Source organism: Centropristis striata, chromosome 11, assembly GCF_030273125.1.
Source record: "Centropristis striata isolate RG_2023a ecotype Rhode Island chromosome 11, C.striata_1.0, whole genome shotgun sequence".
Lineage (NCBI taxonomy): Eukaryota > Metazoa > Chordata > Actinopteri > Perciformes > Serranidae > Centropristis > Centropristis striata.
The window spans coordinates 8,825,074-8,853,028 of record NC_081527.1 but is presented as its reverse complement, the minus strand read 5'-3'; the positions used below and the strand labels follow the sequence as shown (position 1 = coordinate 8,853,028).

The window sequence follows — 27,955 nt, the reverse complement described above, 5'->3', positions numbered from 1 at the left end:
TGTTACAGTATTTTTCCCATGTGGTATTAATACTTTTTACTTACTCCACCACTGTGTTTATGCCACTTTGACAAAGTATCAAGTGAGCGTGAAATGCTGACAGGAAACAGGATTAGAGAGAAGGGATTGTATCACTTTGTATCATTAATCTTTGGACTGAATTGCGATGCGTCTACAAGAGATACACTTCATATATTATGAATAATAATGAATAGTGTTCCAGCAATCTGTTGCAGTCAGGGACAAAATATCATCAAAAGCATAAATCAATAACAAATATTTATTAGATGTAACAAACAAAATGTAAAGAACACATTCACAAACAAATCCTTAAACATAAAGTTACAAGTGGACAGTCTGCAATGATTCAATTTGTGCTTCTTTAACAGTAACAGAGAAAGTGAAAGTGTAGAACGAAATGTGAAAAACAAGCACAACAAAGTGGAGAAAAAAAAGGGTGAGATCGGAATTATAGTCGTTACATCAGCAGCTCCATTCATGATAGTTTCTTTTCTCCACTGTAGAGAATAAAAAAACAAATCATTATCAATTGCAAAATGGTCTTCATGGTATCAAATTCTACAGCCATGGCCAAAAATATTGGCACCCCTACACTTCTGTCAGATAATGCACCACTTCTCACAGAAAATTGTTGCAATTACAAATGCTTTGGTATTCACATGTTTATATCTTTTGTTGGCATTGGAACAACACAAAAAATTGGGTAGAAGTTGGGAGAAGGCACCCTTCAAATCTGAGAGACCTGGAGCAGTTGGCAAAAGAAGAGTGGTCCAAAACTCCATTAGAGAAGAAAGAAAGTAAGAAACTCATTGATGGTTACAGGAAGAATTTCAGTTATTTTTTCCAAAGGGTGTGCTACCACATATGAGGATGAGGGTGCCAATAATTTTGTCCCATCCATTTTTGGAGTTCTGTGTGGAATGATCAGATTTGGCTTTTTTTCGGCTTTTTTTTTGTGTTGTTCCAGTGCAAACAAAAGAAATAAACATGTGAATACCAAAATATTTGTAATTGCTCAAATTTTCTGGGAGAAGTGGTGCATTATCTGACAGAAGTGCAGGGGTGCTAATATTTTTGGCCATGACTGTACAAGTGAAGTACACAGTTGAGGTTTCTCTTACTGACATTACTTGCTTGGGCAGATGTGGTAATCAGAAGGCGTCAGCATAGAGCGAGGGGGGAGGAAGGAGCTCCAGCTCTGTGAAGTCAACCTCCTGTTCACTGCCAGACAAAACACAATGGGACACCAGAGCTCAGGAGGAGGCTGCAAAACAACATGAAGTACTGAGTGTGCAAACTACAGGCGCGTTTCCATTAGGTACTTTTCCCTCTAGTAATCCACTATGGGTGTGACCAGTTTGCGGCTCAGAAAGTACCTGCCTCGGGTAGCTACTTTCTGAGCCACTACTGAGTTGCGATTTCGCGTATGCATTTGCAGACTGGTGCAAACTGGACGCTGAGGGGTTAACAGCTCCTGCTCTGCTGACTGCAGCTGGGAGAGACCGATGCGGGAGGACTGGGCCGCTTGTAAGTGCTTTGGGACAGCACCTGCTACTCGTTAAGAAGAGTAGGAATGAGTCTCCAATAAGACCAGAGAAAATCGCTAGATTTGTTGCTAGTCGCTTTTTTGAAAAAGAGTCGCTAGGGGGTCTGAATAGTCGCTAAATATCAGGCGGCAACCTCCAGGTCGTTTACCGGTTTGGTCTCATAACTTTGACCCTTTCACTGTATTTTCACTCAATGACCGTTTATTTGAACGTTTTGTTCATTAAAAATGTCTTGTTCAGCGTTTGGTTGGACTAACAGACACTCCAAGGAGTCGCTGTTCAGTTTTCTGAGGTATGTAACGTACATTTTGTTGTTGTTTTTTGCTAGCCAAAATTAACATCCCAGTTAATGCTAACATGAATCAGCAGGGACTTCTCTCAGTCAGGTTGAGGTGTAGAGAGGCGTGTAGTTAGTGTCGTCAGATTCCTCTCGCTCCTCCACAGTCCAAATATGGTCTGCTTCCTGTATCGGAAACAAGATGGCGACACAAGATGGCGACGAGTGTAACGCTGAACTCGATGCTTCCAACGGACCACAAACCAACGGGTGACGCCGCGTTGACTACGTCCATAATTTATGCAGTCTGTGCTTAATATAGAGATACCGCGTCGGTCTGTTGTCACATTCAAACTTTGTTGGTTAGCTGCTACAAAAGTACCTGTATGGGAACAGATGCCGAGGGGAACTAACTAGTCAAAACACTCAGCCACTTTCCAAAAAGTACTCAGTGGAAACACGCCTTATGAGCGCTAATACAAATAAAAGATCAAACAGACCTTCTATCGCTGATAAGAAGGAAACCTGTTAACACTTACGGATATGGAGGCTCCTCCACAGCACACAAGAAGTCTGGATAAAGACGAGCAGATACAAATTAGCACATTAACTTTGAACCGTCTCTGCACCATGTCACCAGCCAGATAAATGTGCCCCCACAAAGTTATTTTCCATTACAGGCAAGACGCCAACGGGACTGTAGAGCCCTTAAAGAGATTTCTAAGTACCCTCCACTAAGCTTCACCATTATCAGTGAGAGTGACACAAGTGGTGACAAGAGTGGAGTCATGGAAAATATTCAACTCTGTAAACTTACTTGATGACTCAGCACTTTGCATAGGATAAAATGAAGAAAAACAAATTATTCATCTGATTCATTAGGTTGGTGATTACAGATTTGGAATATGACATAAAAAAATACATTTCAACACTGTAAAGGCTGAGATTAAGGATAAGAGAAAACTGTACTTTGTAGGGGTCACTCCGCCGCCATCAGAAATGTCACAAAATTCATCTTTGCTGTGTTGAAAGAAGATGGCAAGTTTCTGCAGGGCCTCATGTCTGGTCCTGAAGGTTGAAGAACTGTTAGGACTTGATTTACTACTATAAATTTCATACTTCATTATATTAGAATCCAGCACAGTAATCCTGAAATATACTAAATATCAGAAGTGGAATGTAACTAAGTATATTTACTCAAGTACTGTACTTAATGACAATTTTGAGGTACTTGTACTTTACTCGCGTATTTCCATTTTATGTAACTTTATACTTTTGAGGCGAATATTGTACTTTTTACTCCACTACATTTAACTGACGGCTTAATTTAATTTTTAGGTTGAGATTTAACATAAAAAACATGATCAATCTAAAGTGATTAGACATTTTTTTATATTAAACCTCATAACAGTATATTAAGGTGTTTAAAAGAGCCCTATCTTGAGAAAAATTCAAACACTGCTTATGCATCACCAATAATATATTTAGAATATATTAAAAAAATCTGCATAGGGACTACTTTTACTTTTGATACTTTAAGTACATTTTGATGCTGATACTTTTGTACTTTTACTTGTAGTGGAGTAATTTAACCGTGTGGTATTAGTACTTTTACTTAAGTAAGGGACCTGAATACTTTTTCCACCACTGCTAAATATACGGTTTTTCCCTGTTTTTCTGCTGCAAAATTGAACATTTTAACATGGGGGTCTATGGGGATTAACTCGCTTCTGAATCAAGCCACCAAGTGGCCATTTGAGGAACTGCAGTTTTTGGAGGTTGCTGCTTGGTCAGGATGGATGTATCATGTTTCCTATAAACAAATTCTTAAGCTCTCCGCATTATGTTTTTTTTTTTCTTTTAAATGCTTAACATTTAGTTACTCATGAAGAAATATGTATTTACGCAGATAGATCATACAGTCATGGAAAACATTAGACCACCCTTGTTTTTTTTTCAATTTCTTTTTAAATTTTAATGCCTGGTACAACTAAATGTACATTTGTTTGGTAAAATATGATAACAAAAATAGCCCATGAGAGTTACATTTAAGAGCTTGTTTCTAGCCATTTTCATGGTTTTCTTGAAAATTATTTTGGTTATTATAAAGAAAACCATAGAAAATGGGTAGATATCAGCTCTTAAATTAAACTCTTATGAGCCATTTTTGTCATTATTACAGTTGTCCAAACAAATATTGTACCAGGCATTAAAATGAACAAGAAATTGAAGAAAACAAGGGTCTAATATTCTTTTCCATGACTGTTTGTTAGACACTCACGATCTTGAGAAGAGGTGGCTGTAGAAACATTTATTTACATATTCGTATCCTGCCAAGATATCTTCTTTGACACCTGTGTGTTTGAGACTTACTGTGTGTGTAGGTCCTCCAGGTTGGCATCGCTCAGAGTGTGCTGGGCGCCAACATGGCCACATGCTGTCAAAGCGAACACATGAAGGCCGGAGGTTGGTGGGAAGGTGAGGGAGGAATGGGGGGAGGGGGTGAGGACAGTATGACAGAGGAGGGAGGGAGTAAGGAAGTGGCATGGTAAAAGTGCACATCAAAGGCATGTTACAGTCTGCCATATGTCAATGCATAACATAAAACCACCACAGGCAGAGCTGGCATTTCCCTTTAAACCAGAAGGCTGAGAGGGGGGAAACCATGTTCTGTTCTCATGTTTTCACTTCAAAAGGATGTACTCACACATCTCGGGCAGCGAGACAGCCTGACGGGGAAAGCTGCTACGCAGAATGAAAAGAAAAGGGAAATAATTATATATACACCATGTGCCACATTAATTCAGTCATTTCTTTCAGAGGGGATGAATGTACTCTTGTGTGGTCAATGGTTTCTGTCATTCTCTAAGCCACAGTAAAGGACAGTACTTACTGGCTTTCATTGGAGGGTGAGAGGGTCTCATCCTCACATGCCCACTCCTCGCTGTCGTCTGTGACTGTGGAAAACAAATTAGTTTGATTAAGCGCAGCGTTCACGCCGATGATAGATGTTTGGCAGGCGAGAAACTAAAACCGCCAGCTTACATGGAATTCCTTCACAATCATAAAACAACACATGGCTGTCAAGCAGATGACAACTAGTTAGGTTATTCAGGCCAGGCATTGCAATGTGTGAGTCTTTAGGCTGGTTGCCAAACTCTGCAACTGTTCTCAGTCAGTCAACAAGAACATACATTATACCAACCACTTCAATCTATGTCTTTATTAAGCTGCTTTTTGAGATGTTGATCTAAACTAAGTTACGCTTAAAGGTAGGCAACAGTTCAATCACTATAAAAATAATGAGTAATGAGGTATACAGTCATGGAAAAAGTTTTAGACCATTGTTTTCTTCAATTTCTTGTTCATTTTAATGTCTGGTACAACTAAAGGTACATTTGTTTGGACAAGTATAATGATAAGAATAAAAATAGCTCATAAAAGTTCAATTTAAGAGCTGATATCTAGCCATTTTCCATGATTTTCTTGATAATAACCAAAATCATTATCAAGAAAAACCATGGAAAATGGCTAGATATCAGCTCTTAAATGAAACTCTTATGAACTATTTTTGTTGTTATTATATTTGTTGTAACAAATGTACCTTTAGTTGTACCAGGCATTAAAACGAACAAGAAATTAAAGAAAACAAGTGTATAAAAAAAACAAAAACAAATGTAGTTCTGGGTTTTTTATTCTAAAATGGGATTATATGAAGTACTTCTCCATAGTCAGTATAGTCATAGTATTACCTACAGTAGTTGACAGTCAGAAAGTCCCTAGTTTGAAGCAGCAGGCAGGAGAACTGACACAGGAGCTAAGCAATTTACTGCTGTGGACAGAGGCAGCAGCAAAATCTATTTCACTTTACGTGGCTGTCAGACAGCCCTTTTCGACTGGGAACTGAAGCCGTTAAATCCATCTATGCTCTCTTCAAAGCCACCAGACTCCAGTGAATAAAACGGGTCTACTGCTGCCTCGATTGTTGGTTTTATTGTACGACTTTGGTGAATCGGAACCAACTCATTAAAAACAGCAAAAGTCACACAAAACAACAACACAAACAATCTGAACAATCGTAGCTGCAGGAGATCAGCAACTCCTGTGTTTTCAGAGGTAAACTGCAAAAAGCGGTGTCTAAAAACAAGATAAAAGCACTTAATCTGAGGGAAAAGGTACTCAAAACATGTGGGAATTATCTGTCCATGCAGCAAGATAATTTCACTTGACAAGATTTCTCGAATTAAGATTGTTAAATCAACAAATAAGATTATAGTGTAAAGTTGAACACTTAAAATAAGAAATTAACTCTTAACACTTCTAAATCTAAGTTTATTTTAATCTTGGTAAGAACCAAATTTGCAGTGAATTGCTGTCTGGTGGCTTTTAAAGAGAGCATAATAACTGATGGAAAGATAAAGCGTTGAAAATATTCCAAATAAAGTGTACACTTGAAAGGGATACTAATTCTTTTAGGTGGCAAAAAAGAAAAAAACTACAATTTTCTTGCTGCCCCTGTCCACAGCAGTATATTACTTCACTTCCATGCTGGGACTTCCGTCTGCTTCACCAAACTGTTTGTGTTTTCCAGCCGTCATGTACTGTCGGTAATACACTGACCTCATACCAACCTCACCTCAAAAAAATCTGAACTATCCAGTGGTGGAAAAAAGTATTCAGATCTCTTCCTTAAGTAAAAGTACTAATACCACACTGCAGAATTACTCCACTACAAGTAAAAGTCCTGCATTCAAAACTTACTGAAGTAAAAGTACAAAAGTATCAGCATAAAAATGTACTTAAAGTATCAGAAGTAGAAGTACTTGTTATGCAGAATGAACCCACTCAGATTGTTTTATATATTCTAAATATATTCGATTATTTGTATTGATGCATTTATGTAAGAAGCATTTTAATTTCCTCAAGACAGGGCTCATTTAAAGTACTTAATATACTGTTATGTTGTTTCATAAAAAAACTAAAACATCCAATCACTTTAAATTCATCATGATTTCCATGTCAAAAGTAACTAGAGCTGTCAGCTAAATGTAGTGGAGTAAAAAGTACAATATTACCTCAAAATGTAGTGAAGAAGTAAAAAGGTACATAAAATGGAAACTTACATAAGTAAAAGTAAAACATTATCAGCATCAAAATGTATTTAAAGTATCAAAAGTGAAATTACTCGTTACGCAGAATGGACCCACTCAGATTGTTTTATATATTCTAAATATATTATTGGTGATGCATTTATATCAGCAGTGCTTGAATTTTCTCAGTTTTGGGCTCAAACAACTTAATATACTGTTACGAGGTTTACCAAAAAAAAAAAAAAAAAAAGTCTAATCACTTTAGATTGATCATGTTTTTTATGTTCTATCTTGACCTAAACATTAACTAAAGCTGTCAGCTAAATGTAGTGGAGTAAAAAGTACAATATTTACCTCAGAATTGTACTTAAGTACAGTACTTGAGTAAATGTACTTAGTTACATTCCACCACTGAAAGCATCCCTTTAACCACTGAGCTTTATGTTTTTGTGTAGCAGCTACTGGCACTTACAACTGCTTGATAGTACAGGGTGGCTTGAGGATCTGCAAAACAAACAAACAAAAAAAGAACCATTTATCATGACATGCACACTGACGTACTGGCAAGAAACATCTGGTTACAAATCTTTTTCAATTGAGAAACCAAGGCATTTTATCAGTGAGCTACCCAGTACCTGCTTCCAATGCTGATGGTGTCTAACTCCAGGTTTCCTCCTCGTCCAGCTGCTTGGGCCTTCTTGCCAAGTTCCAGCATCTCTTTGATATTCAGTTCTACATTCATGACTGAAATATAACCGTCTGCAAACAGCAAGGATGGAGCAGTTACTGAGAATACTGTGAAACTGTGGTGTTATTGTTAAAAAGAAAATACTCCCAGAATTCTTTTATGTGATGAGATGTTAGTCAACATATGCTTTGGTTCTTTAAGTCTGTCATGTGACATAACCTGTCAACTAGAGGTGGGGGAAAAAAAAAAAATCGATACAGCATAGTATTACGATATTTCGGTTGGCAATATTATATCAATTTGTGGTCGCCAAAGTATCGATATTTAGCGTTCCGGCGGGATATTAGTACTTTAGCTGTTTTTGTTTTTCTGGAGGCTGTGGCGGGCTCAATTTAAGAATATTCTGGAGATACTGGTATCATATGAAACTAAAAGATCTGAGGAATCTATAGGCACGTCAGGATATCGTGTCAGGAAGTCCTTCTCGATCTTTAAGAAGAGACTGAAGACCCTACTCTTTTCTGAACACCTTCACTTTTGATCTACACTGACGACAAGTATGGCACTGACAGCTCTTGCGACCTATAAAGCAATTGTGTCCTAATGAACTCGAACTTAACCCGCGGCACTTACTCTTGCTATGTTTCTTGCCTTCATCCTTGCTTGTGTTGTATTACTCTCATTTGTACGTCGCTTTGGATAAAAGCGTCTGCTAAATGACATTGTAGAATTGCAGAAGTTGTCAAAATAACGCTGCAAAGTTAAGCTTTTCTTTATGTTTCATTCAAAAAATATTCAGAGCAGTGAAGCTTAAAGTTGAGGAAAGTTTGATAAATTGCTGCAGTTTTTGTCGTCCATACATGTTTGATATCAGTTCAGTTCAGTTTGACTGAATACTTTGTTGGTCAGTCTGTGGGTTTGACTCTCATTGTGGAGAAATAAAAAGACTGAAGTGAGATGAATAGACTGAGAATTTTCTCTTATTTGACAAAACAATTCTTGATTGAATTTAATTTTGTGGACACAAAATGCAGTTAAATCACAATATATTGTATCCCAATATTCACCATATCGCAAAATGCTTAAAATCGCAATAATATTGTATCATGACTCAACTATCGGGATAAAATCGTATCTTGGGGCCTCTGCTGATTCACACCTCTACTGTCAACACCGCAGCGTTTAACCACATAACAAGCGTCTCTACTCACACTTGTGGTTGGCGTCTCGGGCCAGCCATTTGCCTTTGGGGCAGTTGGTGGTACGAATGATGCTGACCGTGTCCCCGCTCTTCACCGGCAGGTCATTTTTGCGGACCTTGCTCGCCACCGTCACCTTGGCGTGGTACATGGGCTCCTCTTCGCCGGTCACCTTGAGTCAGATTCCAGTAATGGAAAGGCTGATGGTTTGTATTGATTTCAGAGCAGCAAAGCAGTGCAATCTTTACTGCTTTTCATCGACCATCATTGTAAAAGATATTAAATGTTGGAGGTAATATGTGCAAGCAATTTTCACAACGATGGCTGGATGAAGCTAAATGAAAACTCTGCACTATATAAAAAGCTGAAGAAACAATCAACTACTCTACTAGCAAAGTAATTAACTTACTTTAAACTTCTTTTTCATTTCATTTTCCTTCTTCTCCCTTTCTTTTTGCTCCTTTTTCTCCTTCTCCAGCCGCTGCTTTTCCCTCTTCTTCTGCTCTTTATGCTCAGCAGTGTTGGGGCTCTGGCATCCTTTACTGAAAACAAAATCAGACTGTTAAGTGGCACAAAAAACAACTAATTTTCCATAAAGAATCTGTATAAATGGAACCATATACTAGTGAAAAATGACTGAATAAGAAACATTCTATATAATGTTCCTAAAGTTTTTATTTTAATTAATACTTTAATATATTTTTACTATTTTGTAAATTGTTAATACTTTATTTTATTTTTTACTTGTTTATTTCCTAATACCTTTAAAAAATATAGATATATATATACATTTCTAGTTTATACTGCTGTTTACAATTTATTTGCTGCTGTTAATCTTGAAATTTCCCCGCTGTGGGACTAATAAAGAAAATCTTAATCTTCAATTTGCAGCCTGATCTCAGTTTCAGTGTTATATATTTAGGAAACATACCAACTAAGATAAATAAACAAGACCGATACCTATTACAAATATTATTGGCTAGTAGCAAAAAGGCAATAACCAGAAAATGGCTAAGCAAGGAGTGTCCGACAATTTCAGACTGGATAGGAATAGTTAAAGAAATTTATAACATGGAAAGGTTAACATTTTCCCTGAGATACAGTACTGAAAAAGGTGACCAATACTGGAAGAAATGGAGGGACTACTTGTATGAGAGGTGATTGCATATTCTGTGTGGGAAAATCTTTTTATTTTATATTATTGTATTTTTCCCCTGGGTCAGGAGCGTTTCTCCCCCAGTATAAATATGTATATATATATATATATATATATTCCATTTCCGCTTGTTATGGGGTTCTTTTTTATTTTATTTTTTGTACCGGTTACCTTGTGGACAGCACAAACGAAGGCATTTTTCTGTCACTGGACCTGAGTTCTGCCAGCCCTTTGTTTAGAATAAAACCTGCCATTGTATTTTGCCATGGAAGACCCTGTCTGATGTACCTGTTCTGTGTGTATAATTATATGTTTGTGTTTTGTTTTTCACTGAAAAATCATTAAAAAGAAAGTTTGGAAAAAAAAAAAAGAAAAAAAAAGAAAATCTTAATTTAAAAGCTAGTGTGTGGCCAGCTGTATGAGCCAGGAGATCTCACATACCTGTGGACGTGATTATGGGCCGAATGAGCATGTTCTCCTGATACACTGCCCCTGCAGTTCGATTACCACAGTAAAAAGAAAATCAATAGCTGTGGACGTCAATGATAAAACGCAGGATTTATATGCTTGAAAAAGAGAGACATACCATGGATTCCTTGGCCATATGTTAAGAGTCGCCTCCTCTTTCTTCGAATGAACGGATGATAAATTTAATTTAACACAGATGATTGTTAAACTGGCCATAAACTTTACTCACTACAGATGATTATATACTCAATTTAAATAATTAGTTACCATAGGGTGGCTGTCAGCATATGGATCTGTAAAAATATTTAACAAGGAAGTTAAACCAGGACAGCAAATATCTGCAAAATATATCACATTTAGAGGAAACTCTGTATTTAGAAAACATTCTTACTCTTTAGAGAACTTTTTTGTTTACGTGAGTTCTGGCCCAAGATGAATCTGTTGATGTTCTCGACATCCTCGTACACATTAGCACACGCTTCATAGTAACTGTCCTGCTGTGAAACGCTAGAGGGAAGAAAAAAAAAAAAAAACAATCAAAAAATACAAGAAAGAAATATCAAAGCACAAACATTCAGGTGCATCTCAATAAATTAGAATATGATGGGAAAGTCCTTTTCCAGTAGTTCAAGTCAAATAGCCCCAACCAAGTATTGAGTCATATAGATGGACATACTTTTCAGAGGCCAACATTTCCATATTAAACACTTTTTAAAATGGGTCTTTGTAATATTACATTTTTTTTAAAAACACTGAATTTTAGGTCTTCATTAAATGTAAGCTATGATCATTATAATTAGAATAAATTAAATAAATTAAGATATGAGATGTTTAATTCTGTGTGTCATGGATCTATATTATGTGTTATTTCCACTTTTTGAATTGAATTAGCGACAGAAATCAACTTTTCTATGATATTCTAATTTATTGAGATGTACCTGTAGGTGAAAAAATGGATCAAAAAGTTGACTGCGGGTACGACAACACTCACTTGGGATGTGGTTGAATGCCATCATTGGATGATGCGTGGGTATTGTCTGGTTCCTGTGCAGCAGAGTGAGACTCGGCATCTCCCAGGTCGGTCTCATCGGTGTGAGTGCTAGAGAGAGGATCTATGAGAACCTCCTCGCTCTGAGACCACTGCTCTGATCCAGCAGGCTCGGGGAACTCTGAAAAGTTTATTTGTTCAGGGAAGTCGGCTGGATCGAAGGGTATTATGTTTTCCATGCCGAGGTTCAGGTCATGGACGCCTGCGCTCATAAGGGGCTCTACAGGATCACATAAGGCAGGTTTTGGATCCTCAAAATCAGTGACCCCACAGACTTCTGGTACAGGAGGGTTCGTGCAGAAAAAGTCTAGAGACTCCAGTTCGAGCGCACCAATGTAAACAGCATCACTCTCTGCTGTTTCCATCTCGGAAATCTCAAAGTCTGGAAACTCCGGAGCGTCCAGTACAGGGTTGGGGATGGATGGATGCTCAGCCTCTGGCTCCTCACTTGGTGCTTGGTTAAGATCTGGTGACACCTCTATATTATAAGAAACCAAAATCAGCACTTGAACAGATGTTAAACCTTAACCACAAATAAGTATAATGTCCACTGGAGTTTGGATAATACACAGTGAGCAATTTCCAAGTTAAATAAAACTATTTAACCATATTTGTCTGCAGCCACGAAAGTCAAATAAAGAACAGGAAACTAAAGAAATGGAAAACAAAAAAATAAAGGTCCATACTGTAAAAAAGTGAGATTTTCACATCTCTTTTGATCATAAAGTCTGGGTGCTATATAAATACTGGGAAACTATAAAAACGATCAATCCATGGAGAAATGCACACAGCTTGTACATACATAAAGATCCAGACAGAACGTATGAGAAAAGTAATGCGTTTTTTTGAACATTACAGCCAGTAAACATGTTCAAACAATGTTCATTTTAATGCCTGGTACAACTAAAGGTACATTTGTTTGGACAAATATAATGATAACAACAAAGACAGCTTATAATAGTTTAATTTAAGAGCTGATATCTAGCCATTTTCCATGGTTTTCTAGATAATGATTTTGGTTATTATCAAGAAAACCATGGAAAATGTCTAGATACCAATTCTTAAATTAAACCCTTATGAGTTATTTTTTTTGTTATCATTAAATGTGTCTAAACAAATGTACTGTTAGTTGTACCAGGGGTTAAAATAAACAAAAATTTGAAGAAAAAGGGTGGTCTGATAATTCTTGCCTGACTGTATAGCCCAGAAAATAGCATAACATGTCTTCTTCAAACAAAGTGAACATACCGTTAACTGAGGGTCGGTGGTAACAGCTCAGATCTACCATCGGCGGTCTCAGGGGCTTCGGTGGCAACGGCCCCAGAAACCTCAATTCGGGTAGAGGCTTCTTTTGTGGAGCAGAGGGTGGAGGAGGTTCACTGGTCCTAACAGAGGGAACAGCTTTATCCCTCCCAAACTGCTTATCCAACGCAGTCCCTAGCCATCGGAGAAATACAATATCACAAATGCATTAGGCATGTTATTTGTTTAAACAGAACAAGACGAGAAGGGTTTGTCACTGAATACGACTTACTGCGTGCAGAGAAGTTGGCCCTGGAGAAAGGCCGGGCTGATAGACAAGCCAGGTGTGGAAGACAGACTGGTGTTGGTATGGGTTGCTCGGGTTCAACAACTTTCTTTGGCGGGAAAGGGAAAAACTTGTCTCTTGAGACATAGTCAGGGGAACGAGAGCTCTTAGGTTTGCCAGAGATCAACATCTGCTTGCGTGAAAACTTCTTCTTGGCCCTCTCCAAGGTGCTAAACATTTTGTTGTCGGAGTCAACACTTGTCTCTGCAGAGGTAGGGGTGATTGGGATGTCTGGGCTGGAGAGGGGGAACTCAGCGGTGGATTGGTCACTTTGGAGTGAAACCCCATCTTCTGTGGTTTGTTTTTCCAAAGAGGGCAACTCAGCCGGAGCACTGGAAGGTCTGGTGGTCAAATCAGCATACGTAGGCTCCTCTCCACTTTCTGCACTGACCTTTGATGCTTTGGCTGTCTTGAAAGGAAGCAGCAAACCTTTCTTCTTGATTTTAGTTTGTGGCGGTACTTCTTTCCCCGCCTCTGCTTCCAGTTTGTGCTCCTTTTTGGCCGGCGGTTCTGCCTTTTGCTCTTTTACAGGCAGGACAGGAAGCACCAGAGGCATGTGTCTGTCTTTGAGGGACTGTCTTGCTGTGCCATCTCCATTAGCCAGCTGAGATGAGGGGGAGGTCTCCTGTGGTTGTGGTGGAAAGGAAATTGGCCGCTTGCCTCCGGATGCCCGCAGCCCTTCTCTGAAGATGACCCGGGGAACCACTGGTGTCTTGTTTTCTACAGCAATATTAATACTGCTGACCACAGAGCTGCAGTGACCTCCAGAAGGAGGGAAGTGTTTGGGTTTCTCTGCAACAGCTGGTCGACTGATTTTGGATTGAGACTCCTGAAACTTGGCCCTCAGAGCTTTGAAGTTCAGTCCCTCCTTGGAAAATAATAGATATCACAAATCATTAATCATCGGATTAATAGAAATACTATTGCGTTGAAAGACAATTTACTTCAGGGTTAATTTAGGGAGCCAAACCCCAGTGCTGACACAACACAATTTAGGGGCTGGTTTACCAAAATTACAAAAAAAACATTTCCTCACTCACTCTCTCGTGGTATGTAGTTATGCAGATAGGTTTGGTTTCACATGCTGAGGTTTCGAAAAATCTGTCTTTAAGATTTCTGCCTTTACCCCATTAATCTGTTGTTTATTATTTGGGTTCTCAAGTAATTATTTTAAGAAAAAAATCTGCTAAAATATGTTTTCTCAGTCTGTTGTGTTTGTAAACTGAATTTTTGTGGTTTGAATTATTGGGTGAAAAAATCATTTGACCTTAAAAACATTTTATCATATGCATTTCAGATTTGAAGCCATCTTGGGCTTTCCAGAATTATGATTCATTACGATACTTTTTTTTTCCAGTTGTCTTACATTTTATAAAGCATTGTTAAGTGAGTAAAGACGAATACATTATGACAATAAATGTTAGTTCACAGAACATGATAAAAAAAAAAGGTCTATGGTTTATCCAGAATAGTAGGGACGATGTTTGTTTCTCAGAGAATATGATGCTGCTGAATTTGGCCATGTTACCTATTAATGATGTGAGCAACAAACTTCTAAACTTATTTTAAATCACTTCTCAAAACCCACTTTTATAGACTTGCTTTTAAGTAATGCTTTCTATTTTACTACTATTTACTTCTTCACCTTTTACTTATTTACTCCTTTTACCTTTTAATTCTGACAATGTCTTCTGATTGTTCCTGCGCTGTCTTTTATTGTTTTTCTTTTAATGTAAGAATTGTTTTTAATAATTGTTTTAAATAAAGTTATTATTTTTATAACAAAAAAAAAAAAATTGGCAGCCATTGTTTTGAGGTGGAGGCAGCCATCTCAGATTGACAGAAAACCTGGGAAAATAAAACATAAACTACAGTCATGGAAAAAAATATTAGACCACCCTTGATTTCTTGTTTATTTTAATGCCTGGTACAACTAAAGGAACATTTGTTTGGACAAATATAATGATAACAACCAACATAGCTCATAAGAGTTTAATTTAAGAGCTGATATCCAGCCATTTTCCATGGTTTTCTTTATAATGATTTTGGTTTTAATCAAGAAAACCATCTTGATAAAAACCAAAAATAATCTTAAATAAAACTCTTATGAGCTATCTCTGTTATTATATTTGTAAAAACAAATGTAACTATTTGTAACAGGCATTAAAATGAACAAGAAATTGAAGAAAAAGGGTGGTGTAATATTTTTTCATAACTGTATCTCCATTGCTAAATAACACTAGAAGTGAACGAGTACTGTAGTATTTAGAATTGTGATAACCTAGCTAAGTCATAGACTTTTCATCAGTGGTGGAAAAAGTATTCAGATCCTTTACTTAAGTAAAAGTACTAATACCACCCTGGTAAATTACTCCACTACAAGTAAAAGTTCTGCATCCAAATCTTACTGAAGTAAAAGTAGAAAAGTATCAGCATCAAAATATACTTAAAGTATGAAAAGTAAAAGTACTCGGGTTATGCAGAATGGACCCACTATAATTGTTTTATATATTCTAAATATATTATTACATTATTTTTGTTGGTGATTTAATGTATGCAGTGTTTTAATTTTGTAAAGATTGGGCTCATTTAATTACTTAATATACTGTTAAAAGATTTAATCAAAAAAACGTCAAATCACTTTACATTGATCATATATATATAATGTTAAATCTCGACCTGAAAAGTAACTAAAGCTGGCAGCTAAATCCTAGAGTAAAAAGTACAATATTTGCCTAAAAATGTAGTGGAGTAGAAGTAAAAAGTTACATAAAATGGAAATACTCAAGTAAAGTACAAGTACCTCAAAATTGTACTTAAGTACAGTACTTGAGTAAATGTACTTAGCTACATTCCACCACTGCTTTTCATGATAATCATCAACTAGTGAAACAAACACACAGCTAATCAAACACGGGCTACCGGCTAGCACAGGGCATGGTAAGAATGCTACTTAAATGTAGCTCTCCTCCAATTGTCCTCAACCTGAAGTTAGACAAATGTCTTTAATAGTTACCTCTTCCATTGTGCCTCGTTTTGTTCATCACTGTTCAGGTTCATACATTAGGAAAGCGGTCTAAACTGTGGCGACGGTAATAAATGTACCGTGATGAAGCCAGCTGACTGTTTATGCTAAAACAAACAATTTGAAAGCGCCGCCGCGAGACGTGAGACGCACCTGCGTGCTGCGCGTGACCTAATGACGTGCGCGTTCATGCTGTTTAATTGACAAATCTGAAGCAACTCCGTATGCGGCTATTAGTTACCAGCAGTTCCCAAACTTTTTTAGCTGCGCAGCCCCTTCTATGTCCAAACCGGGTTGATGCACCCCCACACCTTAAAAAAACAACAAAATGCAATAAGCTTTTTTATCGCCATATTAAAGGCGGCATGTTTAATCATGTTCAAATGACCAGAACACACATATAATAAAATAATCACAATCACAACAATGCGCTCTCGCATTTGAATTCATCTGAAACACCGTTTCAAAATAATGCAACAAAGGCAGAAAGCAGATGCGTTCGAGTAAATGTTATATATTGAGCCACATTGTACAAAAATTGCAGCATGTTTAAATGAGCGTGGACCTAACACATAACCCGTCATCATAACACGAGTTGGAAAAATTGAATTATTTACACGTCTTTATTGTGTAATTGTGTAATTATCAGACCGCCATTACATTTTTCATCTCGTGCACCCCCTAGCAGCAGCCCGTGCACCCTGGGGGTCCACGCACCACACTTTGGGAATCCCTGAGTTACACTATTGTTTCCCCTTTTCCCGTTAAATCATTTATTTTATTTTATTTTATTTTATTTTATTTTATTTTATTTTATTTTGTATCATCTTCTCGCCTTAATTTCCTGTCAAGCTACTGCTCCACACTCCAGTCCAGTAGGTGGCGGTAATGCACCTGCAGTTATGCGTTTCATTATATCAGGCATTCAATTTAGAGCCCTGGCTTCACAATTGTAGTTTTTACTTTTTCCAACAGACGAGGCTATTTTCTCATGTTTGGTCTTTGGCTCCTTTCCAAAAAAAAAAGAAACAACAGTGGCAATATTTAAACAAGCTGGCATTTAAAGGGTTTTGGATCTGAAAATTAATCAATATTGGGTAATTATGACCAGAATATGATGTTGGTTCTAAAAAATATCCAGTTTAAGCGATAAACAATATCAATAAAAGAAATATAACAACAAAAAAGTATTTTTTTAACTCTATAATTTATGACAATGTGATTTATTCTTGACAGATAAAGTGTATATCTTCTCAAAACTTCTTTAATCAATCTCTTCCGAACATATCATAATGGCAATGAACCCACATTAACAGAGTATTGTATCTTAAACAAAGTTATTCCAACTTTATGGGCGGCCGTGTATACTTTATGACATATTTGTCCTCTAAGAACACAAGGTAATTTTAAAAGTGGTACACAAGGGTTTTATAAGAGTTTATTTGTATTTTGGACTTCATGTTCTGGTTTGTTTAGAGTGTTTGCTTAGCTGAAGATGGGAAACGGGGGTTATAGATCATTTAAAAAAAAACATTTCCAGCTGTTGTAAGAGCATGTGTTTACTCTTGATCAATGATTCACTGTGGTTGGTCAAGACCCCAGTGGTGAGCGTCACAACACAACGGCTGTTTTGTGATGTGGCATTTTAATCCAAGGACTCATTTTCAATATGGGGACATTTATTAAAATATTCCTGACTCTATGCACTCTGCATCTGTGCATCAATTTGAGCCAATTTGTGAATGCATCCAGGAGGCCATGGACAGCTGCTGCTAAAAAGTACAGTATTCCTGCTTGAATAGCTCTTATCTTCATTTTGTAACACTTTTAAAAACAGTACTTTCATATATTTGTATTAAAAGAGATGATGATAGATGTTTTTGGACTCCAGTTGGGCTGGAATAAGGAGAGGCAGAGCTGTCGGCAAACCGACACCCATCGAGTGTCAGCTGGGGAGGTGGTCATCTTGGACTCCTTGTAACGCCTGCACAGACAAAAAGGTAATGGAACTTTTCTTAATAAATTGCATGAATTTGTCATTTCAAAATGTTGAATGAAATTATGATTTTATTGTAGGTGGCATGTGCGATTTAATTTTATTCTATTTTATTCTATTATTATTTAAATGCATCTATTTAATTGTATCTATTTTAATATATTCTACTTATTTTATTTTATTCTATTTTATTTTATTCTTTTATTTTATTTTATTCTTTTTTATTCTAATGTGTGCCTTTTTAACCTATTATGTTTCTTTTTAATTTATTGTATTAATATTGTACTGTTTAAGCCATGAGTCTGAAGGAAATTTCGTTATCTTGTATAATGACAATAAAGACTCTTGAATCTTGAATGGTTTATTGTAGGTGGCATGTGTGATACGTGGCAATGTATCTATTTTATTTTATCTATTTTAATTTATTCTACTTATTTTATTTTATTTTATCTATTTTCTTTTCTTTTCTTTTCTTTTCTTTTCTTTTCTTTTCTTTTATTATTTTTTATTCTAACGTGTGCCTTTTTAACCTATTATGTTCCTTTTTAATTTGTTGTATGTCTTTAAGCCATGAGTCTGAAGGAAATTTCATTATCTTGTATAATGACAATAAAGACTCTTGAATCTTGAATGGTAAAATTATAACTCTTTTGAGTTTCGCGTTAAGTTGAGATGGTATAGCTCAATAAATGGATGAGAAGATCAATAGGTCCAAAGGGGACAATGATTAAATCAGAGCTTCTGCTTTAATAGGATCTAAGGAACCACTCTGTTTAATGTTAATACTTATATGGAATGATGAAATAATATTAATTACTTTATATGGTTACCATTACAAACATACTGTAACTCCTATTTCTAGAGTGTTTCTGTATGAATCTATATAAGAGATAAGATAAGATATGACTTTATTTATCCCGCAGTGGGGAAATTTAGTCATCACAGCAGCTCGAGATACAGACACATAGATATATAAGATAAAATATGAATATAAAAATGAAGACATACATTCTATACACATTCTATACATACATTTCTGCTATTTGGCATTTATTAATATTATTATTAATATTTATTATTTTGCGTTTGTTTGATTTCCTGAAAGTACTTTGCATTTTTACAGATATTGTACATTGGAGAAAATATATTTTAGTATGTTAAATAGGTTAAATAAGTTGTTGCATGTTGTAGTATGAACATCAATTAATAAATGTATTTAAATATATGCAGAGATATACACTGTAAAAAAGTCTGTAGATTTCACAGTGAAAAACTAAAGCTACTAAACTAAAGCTAAACCATGACAGTAAAAGACCGTAAATGTATATATCAGCCAAAACTGTATTTTTTACAGTTCTTAAAAAAAACAACATTACTCCACTGTAAAATATACTGGCACCTTGTGTGTAACAAAAATATACTGTAATATATATATGCAAGCCATCACTGTAATTCTTGCATTTATCTTTTGTAAAAAATACTTTTTCTAACTGTTAAATGTACTAAACACCATATCTCTAACAAAAAATACTGTAATATTTAATGGTGAAATCTTTAATTTATGCGGCATTCATAAAATATTTTCCAGTATTAAACATCGTTTCTTTTGATGGAAAAATGTTATATTATACGGCAAAAAATTAAATAAAATGGAAATCTTAAACGTGAAATCAACAGTGCAAATATCTTTTAACGTAATATTAGAAAAAGTTGCACCTTATTTACTACGGTAAAGTTCTGGCAACCACAGCTGCCGTTCATTACCGTTAAAACAACAGGTTATAATAATATATATATATAAGTGGTATATGACATATATAATATATACGATCTTGATATCTTGATAACAGCAAAAAGAAATGGACATACTGAGTGATTTTAAGTGTTAACTCATGTTTAACTCTGTTTTAGATCCGTTCCCGAAATTTGGAAAGGCCCTCACAGTTTGGTGGCACAGAGTGCTATGAGACGTTGTGGGAGAACCTGGCATGTCCAAATGCAACAACACAGTGTCTGGTGCCAGATTACTGTGGAGACAGCTTCACCTGCACTGAAACAGGTAAGTCCCACCACCGACCAATCACACAACACATGATCTTCCATGCATGTCTATTAACTCTATGGAGTCTTAGACTCTTTTGTCCATGTTTGAATCCTGTTCATCCTGTCTCTAAACACTACTTAAAACATGTTTAAATGCCATGTTGGTCTTTTTTTCCAGCACAACCTCACCTATAAGACCTGATAATAATAATTTGTTTTTTTTATTCTGACTTACTGGATCAACATTTCGAACCAAAAAGAAAGTCATAATGTGTCTTTTTTGTGTCTTTTGTGTCTTTTTTTAGTTATTTTGTGTCTTTTGTCGTCATTTTGTGTCTTCTTCTGTCTTTTTTAGTCATGTTGTGTCTTTCTTTGGTCATTTTGTGTCTTTTTTTAGTCATTTTGTGTCTTTTTTTGTCATTTTGTGTCTTTTTTTTGTCATTTTGTGTCTTTTTTTGGTCATTTTGTGTCTTTAGCACAACATAAAATGTGATTTTGAATCTTTTTTAACTTTGAAAACACTGTCATGCTCAATAAAGAATTTTAAATGTTGCAAATGTGAGCAAAGGTTGCAAATATAACATATAAGAGGGTTCCATCCAGTTCTATCATTTTATACTAAATATATTTGTCTCCAGTTTTACTTGGTATATCATCATCAAACTGAAACTGGCCTCATGGAGTTTACAGCCAGAACTTTAGAGGTAAATTAACAGAAGGGCTCCACGCTGCTTTGTTTTCTAGTCTGGATGTGATAAAGAAGTCATGATTTGGAGCTTTTGGAGACTCCAGAGGGTTAACCCTGTCTCGCTGTCTGTCCAGGGCGCTGCATCAGCCAGTCCCTTCGCTGTAATGGAGAGAGAGACTGTGATGATTTTTCTGATGAAGACGACTGTGTAAACTTCAACCAGAGAGATGACAAGTGTTCGACCATACTGCCGATCCCCGGTGCTGATCGTGGCACTCAGGGGTAAATACAGCATCCATATCACATTAGAGTTTAAAAAGCAAATTAGTTACCTGGGGCCGGATTCACAAAAGTGTTCCTAAGATAAAACATAAGAAAATTCTTAAGAAAAAAAATAAGATGTTCCTAAGAATGTTCTTAAATGCTATTCACCATTTTTTTTCTTAATAATTGTCCTTAGGAACTTCTTAGTTTTTTCAATTAGGACGTTCTTAGATTTTTAACTTAAGATCACTACATCATTAATTAAGTAGTTTTCGATGTGGGATACAGTTAGCACACGGCTAATTCACCGGCGTTAGCGTCCTTTAGCGGACTCTGGTAAACCCAAGGCTAACGTACACAGTTAAAACAATATACAGTCTAAAATATAAGAAGTTAGATTTTAGTTTCACACCATTTAATTAATTGGAAACATAACATGATCATTTATATTAGTAGTTTATGTGACATTTTGATAGAATGTTAGCCGATAACTGTCCGATTTGGGATACATTGACGCTACCAGTCACACCATTATTTCTTCTGCTTGACATATCATACCTTTACTAAACGACTAATTTGAATTATTTTAATTTCCTAGCTACAACGTCTTGACTGGGGACTTTGTGGATCTTGTGCTTGACCCAAAGTACTTTGATGGAAAGTGTGAATATGTCTATAATGGTGAATGGAGAAAATACGTCTATGACGCATTCTGTGAGAACCTTCACTACAACGAAGACGAGAAGTACTACAGGAAACCTTACAACTACCATACCTACCGCTTTGTGGTAATGTGGTGATTTATCTCTATGTATGACTGAATAAATGGGCTGTTTGAACAAAAGACATTTTGACACACAATGTTTAACCTGTTACAGGCTCAAGCTAGATCAGAGGGCTCTCAGGAGTACTATGAGGACATGGTGAGCCTGCTGAAGGCCAGACAAACGACGAAATCCTCCCACGGAGGAGCCACAGTCGGGGTCTATTATGTGGAAGTGGGACTCAGTGGAAGTGATGAGTCTAAATTTCTCACCAACATAACAAAGTATACCAGCGAGGTATGATCCGTCAGCCCCAAGTGTGAAGTACAGTTATTGCTTTAGTCTATTTTATATTTTTCTATCCTTGAAATGTTTTTTCTTTATTGTTTTACTATTTATTCTGTTTGTTTTGAGACATGTCTATGGTGAAACCAAAGAGGAATTTCCACTCAGTGGATAATAAAGTTTTCGTATCGTATCGTATCGTATCGCATCGCATCGCATCGTATCGTATCGTATCGTATCGTATCGTATCGTATCGTATCGCATCGTATCGTATCGTATCGTATCGTATTGTATCGTATCGTAAGGTCAACATGTTCTAATCTACATGATAACAAGAATAATCTGCTTTTCTGTTTGTTTTAAATAGATCATGATTAATGGTTAGTAAATGTGGGCGGATGTGAGTTATTTTACAAGAATAAAAAACAAAACTTGCCTACCTAAGAAAAATGAACAGCGACTCCTTGGAGTACACAATTAACATCATGTTGTCTTGAAGAAGATTTTTACTAGTCATTGAGACCATAGTGTAATATAATAGTGCATATAGTAAATTCTGAGGTAATAAATCAAGTGAGAAGTTTTCTTCATTTTGTATTAAAGTGAATGGACCCAAATGCTTTTGCAGCCTTCGTCAGCATCCCCTGTTGGAATTTTTGGTAGAATGCAGCTTTAGGCACGTCACTGCTCAGACCCGGAGGTTGCAGCTTGGCTAGCACTAACTAGACTGTAAATAAAGATGGAAGCGAAGCCAAATCGGCTTGATCGCCCCCTGGTGTCAGGATAGGTTTTAAACGTTGCAGATGGGACATGAGCCAAGCTAAAACCTTACCTACACATCAAGTACATTTTTCTCAATAGTTTAATTCATTTTGAGTTGTTATGTCATGCTGCTGTATGAACAAGTGCTTTTTTTTCTGACAAGTTAGGTTCTAATTATTATCTGATACTATAATATGTGGGTTAAACCCGCATTCTGCTCTGATTGGGTCACTTTTAGCATCTGTAGCGCTGTTAGCACCACTGATAACCAGTGGTGGAATGTAACTATAAGTACATTTACTCAAGTACTGTACTTAAGTACAATTTTGAGGTACTTTGTACTTTACTTAAGTATTTCCATTTATGTAACTTTATACTACTACTCCACTATATTTTAAAGTTAATCTTTTACTTTTTACGCCACTACATTAAGCCGACAGCTTTGGTTACTTTTGACATGAAAATCAAGATAAATTTAAAGTGATAAGATTTTTTTTAATTAAACCTTATAACAATATATTCAGTAGTTAAAATTAGCCTCATCTTGAGGAAATTAAAATGCTGCTTACATAAATGCATCAATATTACTTTTACTTTTGATACTTTAAGTACATTTTGATGCTGATACTTTTGTACTTTTACTCCCGTAGGTTTTGAATGCAGTACTTTTACTTGTAGTGGAGTAATTCTGCAGTGTGGTACTAGTACTTTTACTGAAGTAAAGGATCTAAAATACTTTTTCCACCACTGCTAATATCAGCGCCTGGCATTACCAGCTCTAATATTTCATCATTTTGTTCTGAATGTCATGTAGAGCATCTTTTAAAGATTTTGTGCAATATGTTTGCTCTGTTGTTTCCTCCTATTTTCAGTATTTATGCTAATCTTAGCTTCTAGCTGGAGCTTACACGTCACTTTAAACAATAGTAAATATGTAAATATAATAATTTTGCTTTCTAAAACCTTGCCCTTTTGTATTCAGAACCAAGGGTTCGTCAGGCTTTGGTCCAAAGTGGAAACAGCCCACTTTAAAATGAGAAGTAATAAATTGATGCTTCATGAAGACTTCTACGTTTCACTCATGGAGCTTCCGGAGGAGTATGACTTTGGGATGTACGCACGCTTCTTCAGCAGATTTGGCACCCACTATGTCACTGAGGGAACTATGGGAGGAACAGTTGAATATGTTCTGGTTCTCAACAAAATAGCCATGAGAAAATCAAGTACAGTGATCTTTCTAGTTTGTTCATCAATGACATCTAATTGGAAATGTAATGTAAAGTAACCATTGTTTAATTTTCTTTCAAAACTCTCTCAGAATTGGAGGGTAGCGAGGCTGGTCGATGCTTCGGGGCCTCTCTCGGTTTAAGCATTCCTGTCACTGAGTCTATAACAATAGCCCCCAAATTGAGTGGAAAAACCTGCAACAAAGGAGGATCGTTTGCTGGAGGTTAGAAATCAAAATTCTCTTGAGGTTTTTTTTTGGCTTTATGTAACTACAGGTGCATCTCAATAAATTAGAATGTCATAGAAAAACGTTTATTTATGTCAGTAATTGAATCAAAAACAGGAAATAACACATTATATAGATCCATTACACACAGAATGAAATATTTCATGTCTTAATTTATTTAATTTCTTCTAATTATAATGATTATTGTTTACATTTAATGAAGACCTAAAGTTCCGTCTTTACAAAAGACCAATTTTTAAAAAATTGTTTAATATGGAAATGTTGCCCTCTGAAAAGTATGTCCATCTATATGACTCAATACTTGGTTGGGGCTATTTGACTTGAACTACTGGAAATGGACTTTTCCATCATATTCTAATGTATTGAGATGCACCTGTACGTCCCGTTCTCATTCAACTGACACGAAGGCTTGTTGTTGTAATGTGTCATCAGAGTTTGTATTACAAATATGATCTTTCCTTTTGAAATGTAGAATCGAGCGGTCATGCAGAGGAGATTGAGGACGTTGTTTCTCTAGTGAAGGGGGGGATCCTATACACCAGCAGTGGCCTTTTGGGTGACAAGAGCCCTGAAATCTACAAGCAATGGGGAGCGTCCCTCAAATACAACCCAATACTCATCGATTATGAGGTACTAGAACAGTGGTAGGCAACCTGCGGCTCCAGAGCCACATGTGGCCCTTCAGGCCGTCTACAGCGGTTCCATGTGAATGTGACCAAAAAAATTAGACGAGATAATAACAGTTAATCCTTTACATTTTCATTTTGATATATCATTGGTGTAGGCCCAAATCAATGTGTATTCTTCAATTGTAAAAATGTGTGGTTTATAAACGGCAGTAAAACATTTTGTTTTAACATTTTAGTCAACTAAAAAGTGCACCATAGCTTATGAAAGTCTACGGCCCGGCACCTCAATGCATTCTAAAATAAACTAACATATTAATAATTGCTCATTGTGACCTGTTAGTAATGCAATATAGCAGGGGTGGCCAACCTGTGGCTCCAGAGCCTCATGTGGCTCTTAAGGCGGCCTGCAGGGGCTCCCCGTGGCTGAGACAAAAAAATTATATATATTTTTTTTACATTAAAATTTTCATTTATCAATGGTGTACACCAAAAACTATTTGTATTCTTCAATTGTAAAATTGTATAGCCTTTTTACAGCATATTAAAAAAGTTTGGAAATTTAAGTCAACTAAAATGCTTTATAGCTTACGAAAGTCTCCAGCCTGGCGCCTTAACCTTTAAGTTTTGCCAACTTTGAGTTTAGTTTTGAGATAGACTAGTTTTCAAAATCATATTAATAAATGCTCAATATGACTATTAATAATGTTGGTAGGCTAATTTAGACTTACTAGGCTGTTTAATTTTCATTTAAGGCTCAAAATAAGGTTTGCGGCTCCATTCCGCAATTTTCTCTTTTTTTTTTTTTTTGCCAACAGTGGCTCTTAAGTTAGTAAAGGTTGCCGACCCCTGATCTAGAAGATGACATGACACAACATTCTCTTACACAGAAGAAAAACAAAACAAAAAACAAAAAAAGTCATGACCTCATATTGTTCTCGTTCCTTTGCAAGTGTACTCATCTGCTTTTTATTTACTTGTCTCGTCTTCCTGTCTCTGTCCGTCCTCCTTTATGATCCAGACAATGCCAATTTATGAGCTAGTGCGCCTCAGCACAGTCGCTGACCATGTAGGTGCGAGATTGGCCAACTTGGAGAGAGGCTGGAACGAGTATCTGCAGCAGTTTGACTCCTGTCGCTGCGCCCCCTGCAAGCACAACGGGATCCCTGCCCTCAGGGGGACTTCCTGTAGCTGCATCTGTCCCTCAGGCTACCTGGGAGCAGCCTGTGAGGAGACTGAAAGAAGTGGTAAGACTTTTGTCCGAACAATGGAGGTAAACGTTCAGATCAGTCTGCTAAATTAGTTCAATATTTTGGGATAAACTCTTATTTGCTTTTTTGCTGAGCATTAGATGAGAAGATTGATATCCATCTTGTATACGTCCGTTGCATATGAAGCTGGAGACAGGACTTGGTTAGCCTAGCTTAGCATAAGAAACCTGCTTACCATCACCTCTAAAGCTCACTAATTAACATTTTATATCTTGTTTGTATCACAGAAGATCAGCACACAGAAAACAAACAAAATATCAGGTGTTGGTTAAAGCTACGCTAACTGTTGCCCCCGCTTACAGTCTTTGTGCTAAGCTAACAGGCTGATGGCTGTAGCTTCAAATCTGTCTCTTGGCGTGAATTTAATTATTTACACAATTAATATCTTTAATGATTTACAGAATTTGTTTTGTGAAGTAAACAGGTGATGCATCAAAATGTGTGTGCAAACCTTAAAATAAATAACTAGAATTAAGCAAATACATGCTTGAAACAAGTTAAATTATCCACCTGTGCAGTAAGTAAATTTTTCTTTCTAAGAATTCTTTAAATAAGTAAGAAATATCTAGGCACTGGAAAAGCCAATGATAGCTTCAAATAAATCCAAATATCCTAATTTGAGCAATTGTGGCTTGAAAAGCGCAACTGTAACCAGCAATACTTGAAACTAGCAAGTTCTGGTGGGTAGAAAATGCTTTTAAAATAGCATTCAAACGACATGTAACTAAAATTCTCAACTGGAGGCAATATTTTAGATAAAAACTCGCCATATTCACAACAACAACAACAACAACAGTTGAATAGCTTGAGGAACATGAAAAAGCTAACAACGTCAATCCTAAACTCCTTAAACAAGACTGAAATCCCTGTGAAGAAGGTTTATTCACTTATTTTTGTTACAAAATGACAAGAAAGACACATTTTTAAAATAAGCACATAAAGCTATGGTCAGTAGGTAAATTATACTCAAAGCAATATGATTAAGGTGCTATTGCTAGACATAAGAAGAAAATACTTGGTAAGCTTAATGTTTTTTGCAGTGTATATCCTGTTTCCAAATGTTTATCACTTTGTTAAGATCAGCTTTAAACTGCCTTAAATTTATTTATTTATTTTTCCCCTCGCCAGATACCAAGACGGACGGGGCGTGGTCGTGCTGGGGGAGCTGGCAGTCCTGTGCTTCAGGGAGAAAGACTCGGACAAGAACCTGTAATAATCCTGCTCCTAGTGGGGGCGGAGCAGCCTGCCTGGGCTCCACCTCTCAGACTCAACGCTGTTAAAGTTGCTCAGATTCCAGAGTGAAAAAACTGTTCAGTGTTTTTTTAATGGATTAAAAATTGCACCTCCAGAATTCTTTTATTTGTCTGAGCTCTGAAAAAAAAATTCCTTTCCTTATTAAGACACACAATATGACATATTGTACATCAAGGTAGCAATAAATGTGTGATATGACTTAACTGTGTGTGTGTTTCTCCATCTGTGCAAGAGTGAAACTGTCAACTTCAGATGCTTTGTGTAAGATTTCTTGAATTGCTTTGAATGTGAAGGTTAAACTTGAGTAACAGAGGCTGAATCCAGGTCAGTGCTTCAGGCAGATCTAGTTAAATGTTACAATGCTGCAATTCTATAGAGGAGACATGGTTTAACTGCCTTTATAAAATATTCATTGATGATA

General features: G+C 36.4%; 2 protein-coding genes across 13 annotated transcripts; one reads left to right on the top strand and one right to left on the bottom strand.

Annotated features, from left to right (window-relative positions):
- Positions 1 to 262: 262 nt before the first annotated feature.
- On the bottom strand, positions 263 to 16,272 carry si:ch211-188c16.1 (uncharacterized protein LOC562677 homolog). Of its 12 annotated transcripts, none has more exons than XM_059343817.1 (20): positions 16,099 to 16,272; positions 13,029 to 13,950; positions 12,743 to 12,931; positions 11,438 to 11,972; positions 10,862 to 10,953; positions 10,714 to 10,784; positions 10,565 to 10,605; positions 10,420 to 10,470; positions 9,232 to 9,364; positions 8,835 to 8,994; positions 7,571 to 7,694; positions 7,408 to 7,439; positions 4,739 to 4,802; positions 4,553 to 4,590; positions 4,219 to 4,282; positions 2,815 to 2,928; positions 2,663 to 2,676; positions 2,385 to 2,418; positions 1,143 to 1,242; positions 263 to 518 (listed from the first exon to the last, which is right to left on the bottom strand). In XM_059343817.1, exons 1-19 carry the CDS (start codon positions 16,105 to 16,107, stop codon positions 1,173 to 1,175), a joined length of 2,757 nt encoding a protein of 918 aa, XP_059199800.1. In that variant the 5' UTR covers positions 16,108 to 16,272; the 3' UTR covers positions 263 to 518; positions 1,143 to 1,172. The 12 variants fall into 12 exon arrangements, 8 of the variants coding, with proteins under 8 accessions (XP_059199800.1, XP_059199801.1, XP_059199799.1 ...); XM_059343818.1 differs by having other exon boundaries at positions 1,152 to 1,242; XM_059343816.1 differs by having other exon boundaries at positions 1,147 to 1,242; positions 16,099 to 16,271.
- A 1,479-nt stretch (positions 16,273 to 17,751) lies between these two features.
- c8a (complement component 8, alpha polypeptide) lies at positions 17,752 to 27,737 on the top strand. Its single transcript, XM_059343825.1, has 11 exons — positions 17,752 to 17,886; positions 17,999 to 18,107; positions 20,015 to 20,162; positions 20,969 to 21,116; positions 21,697 to 21,886; positions 21,977 to 22,159; positions 23,892 to 24,132; positions 24,228 to 24,359; positions 24,856 to 25,013; positions 26,031 to 26,256; positions 27,409 to 27,737. The coding sequence occupies exons 1-11, from the start codon at positions 17,777 to 17,779 to the stop codon at positions 27,558 to 27,560; spliced, it is 1,797 nt and encodes a 598-aa protein (XP_059199808.1). The 5' UTR covers positions 17,752 to 17,776; the 3' UTR covers positions 27,561 to 27,737.
- The last annotated feature ends 218 nt before the right edge of the window (positions 27,738 to 27,955 follow it).

Bases quoted from the DNA above. Each gene is read 5' to 3' on its own strand.
- si:ch211-188c16.1 (XM_059343817.1), bottom strand. The intron at 12,932-13,028 runs GTAAGTCGTATT...TCCGATGGCTAG, and splicing joins GGCCAACTTCTCTGCACGCA to GGACTGCGTTGGATAAGCAG. The intron at 11,973-12,742 runs GTATGTTCACTT...CTTATAATATAG, and splicing joins CCACCGACCCTCAGTTAACG to AGGTGTCACCAGATCTTAAC.
- c8a (XM_059343825.1), top strand. From the start codon at position 17,777: ATGGGGACATTTATTAAAATATTCCTGACTCTATGCACTCTGCATCTG. The intron at 21,117-21,696 runs GTAAATACAGCA...TTAATTTCCTAG, and splicing joins GCTGATCGTGGCACTCAGGG to CTACAACGTCTTGACTGGGG. The intron at 25,014-26,030 runs GTACTAGAACAG...TTTATGATCCAG, and splicing joins CAATACTCATCGATTATGAG to ACAATGCCAATTTATGAGCT.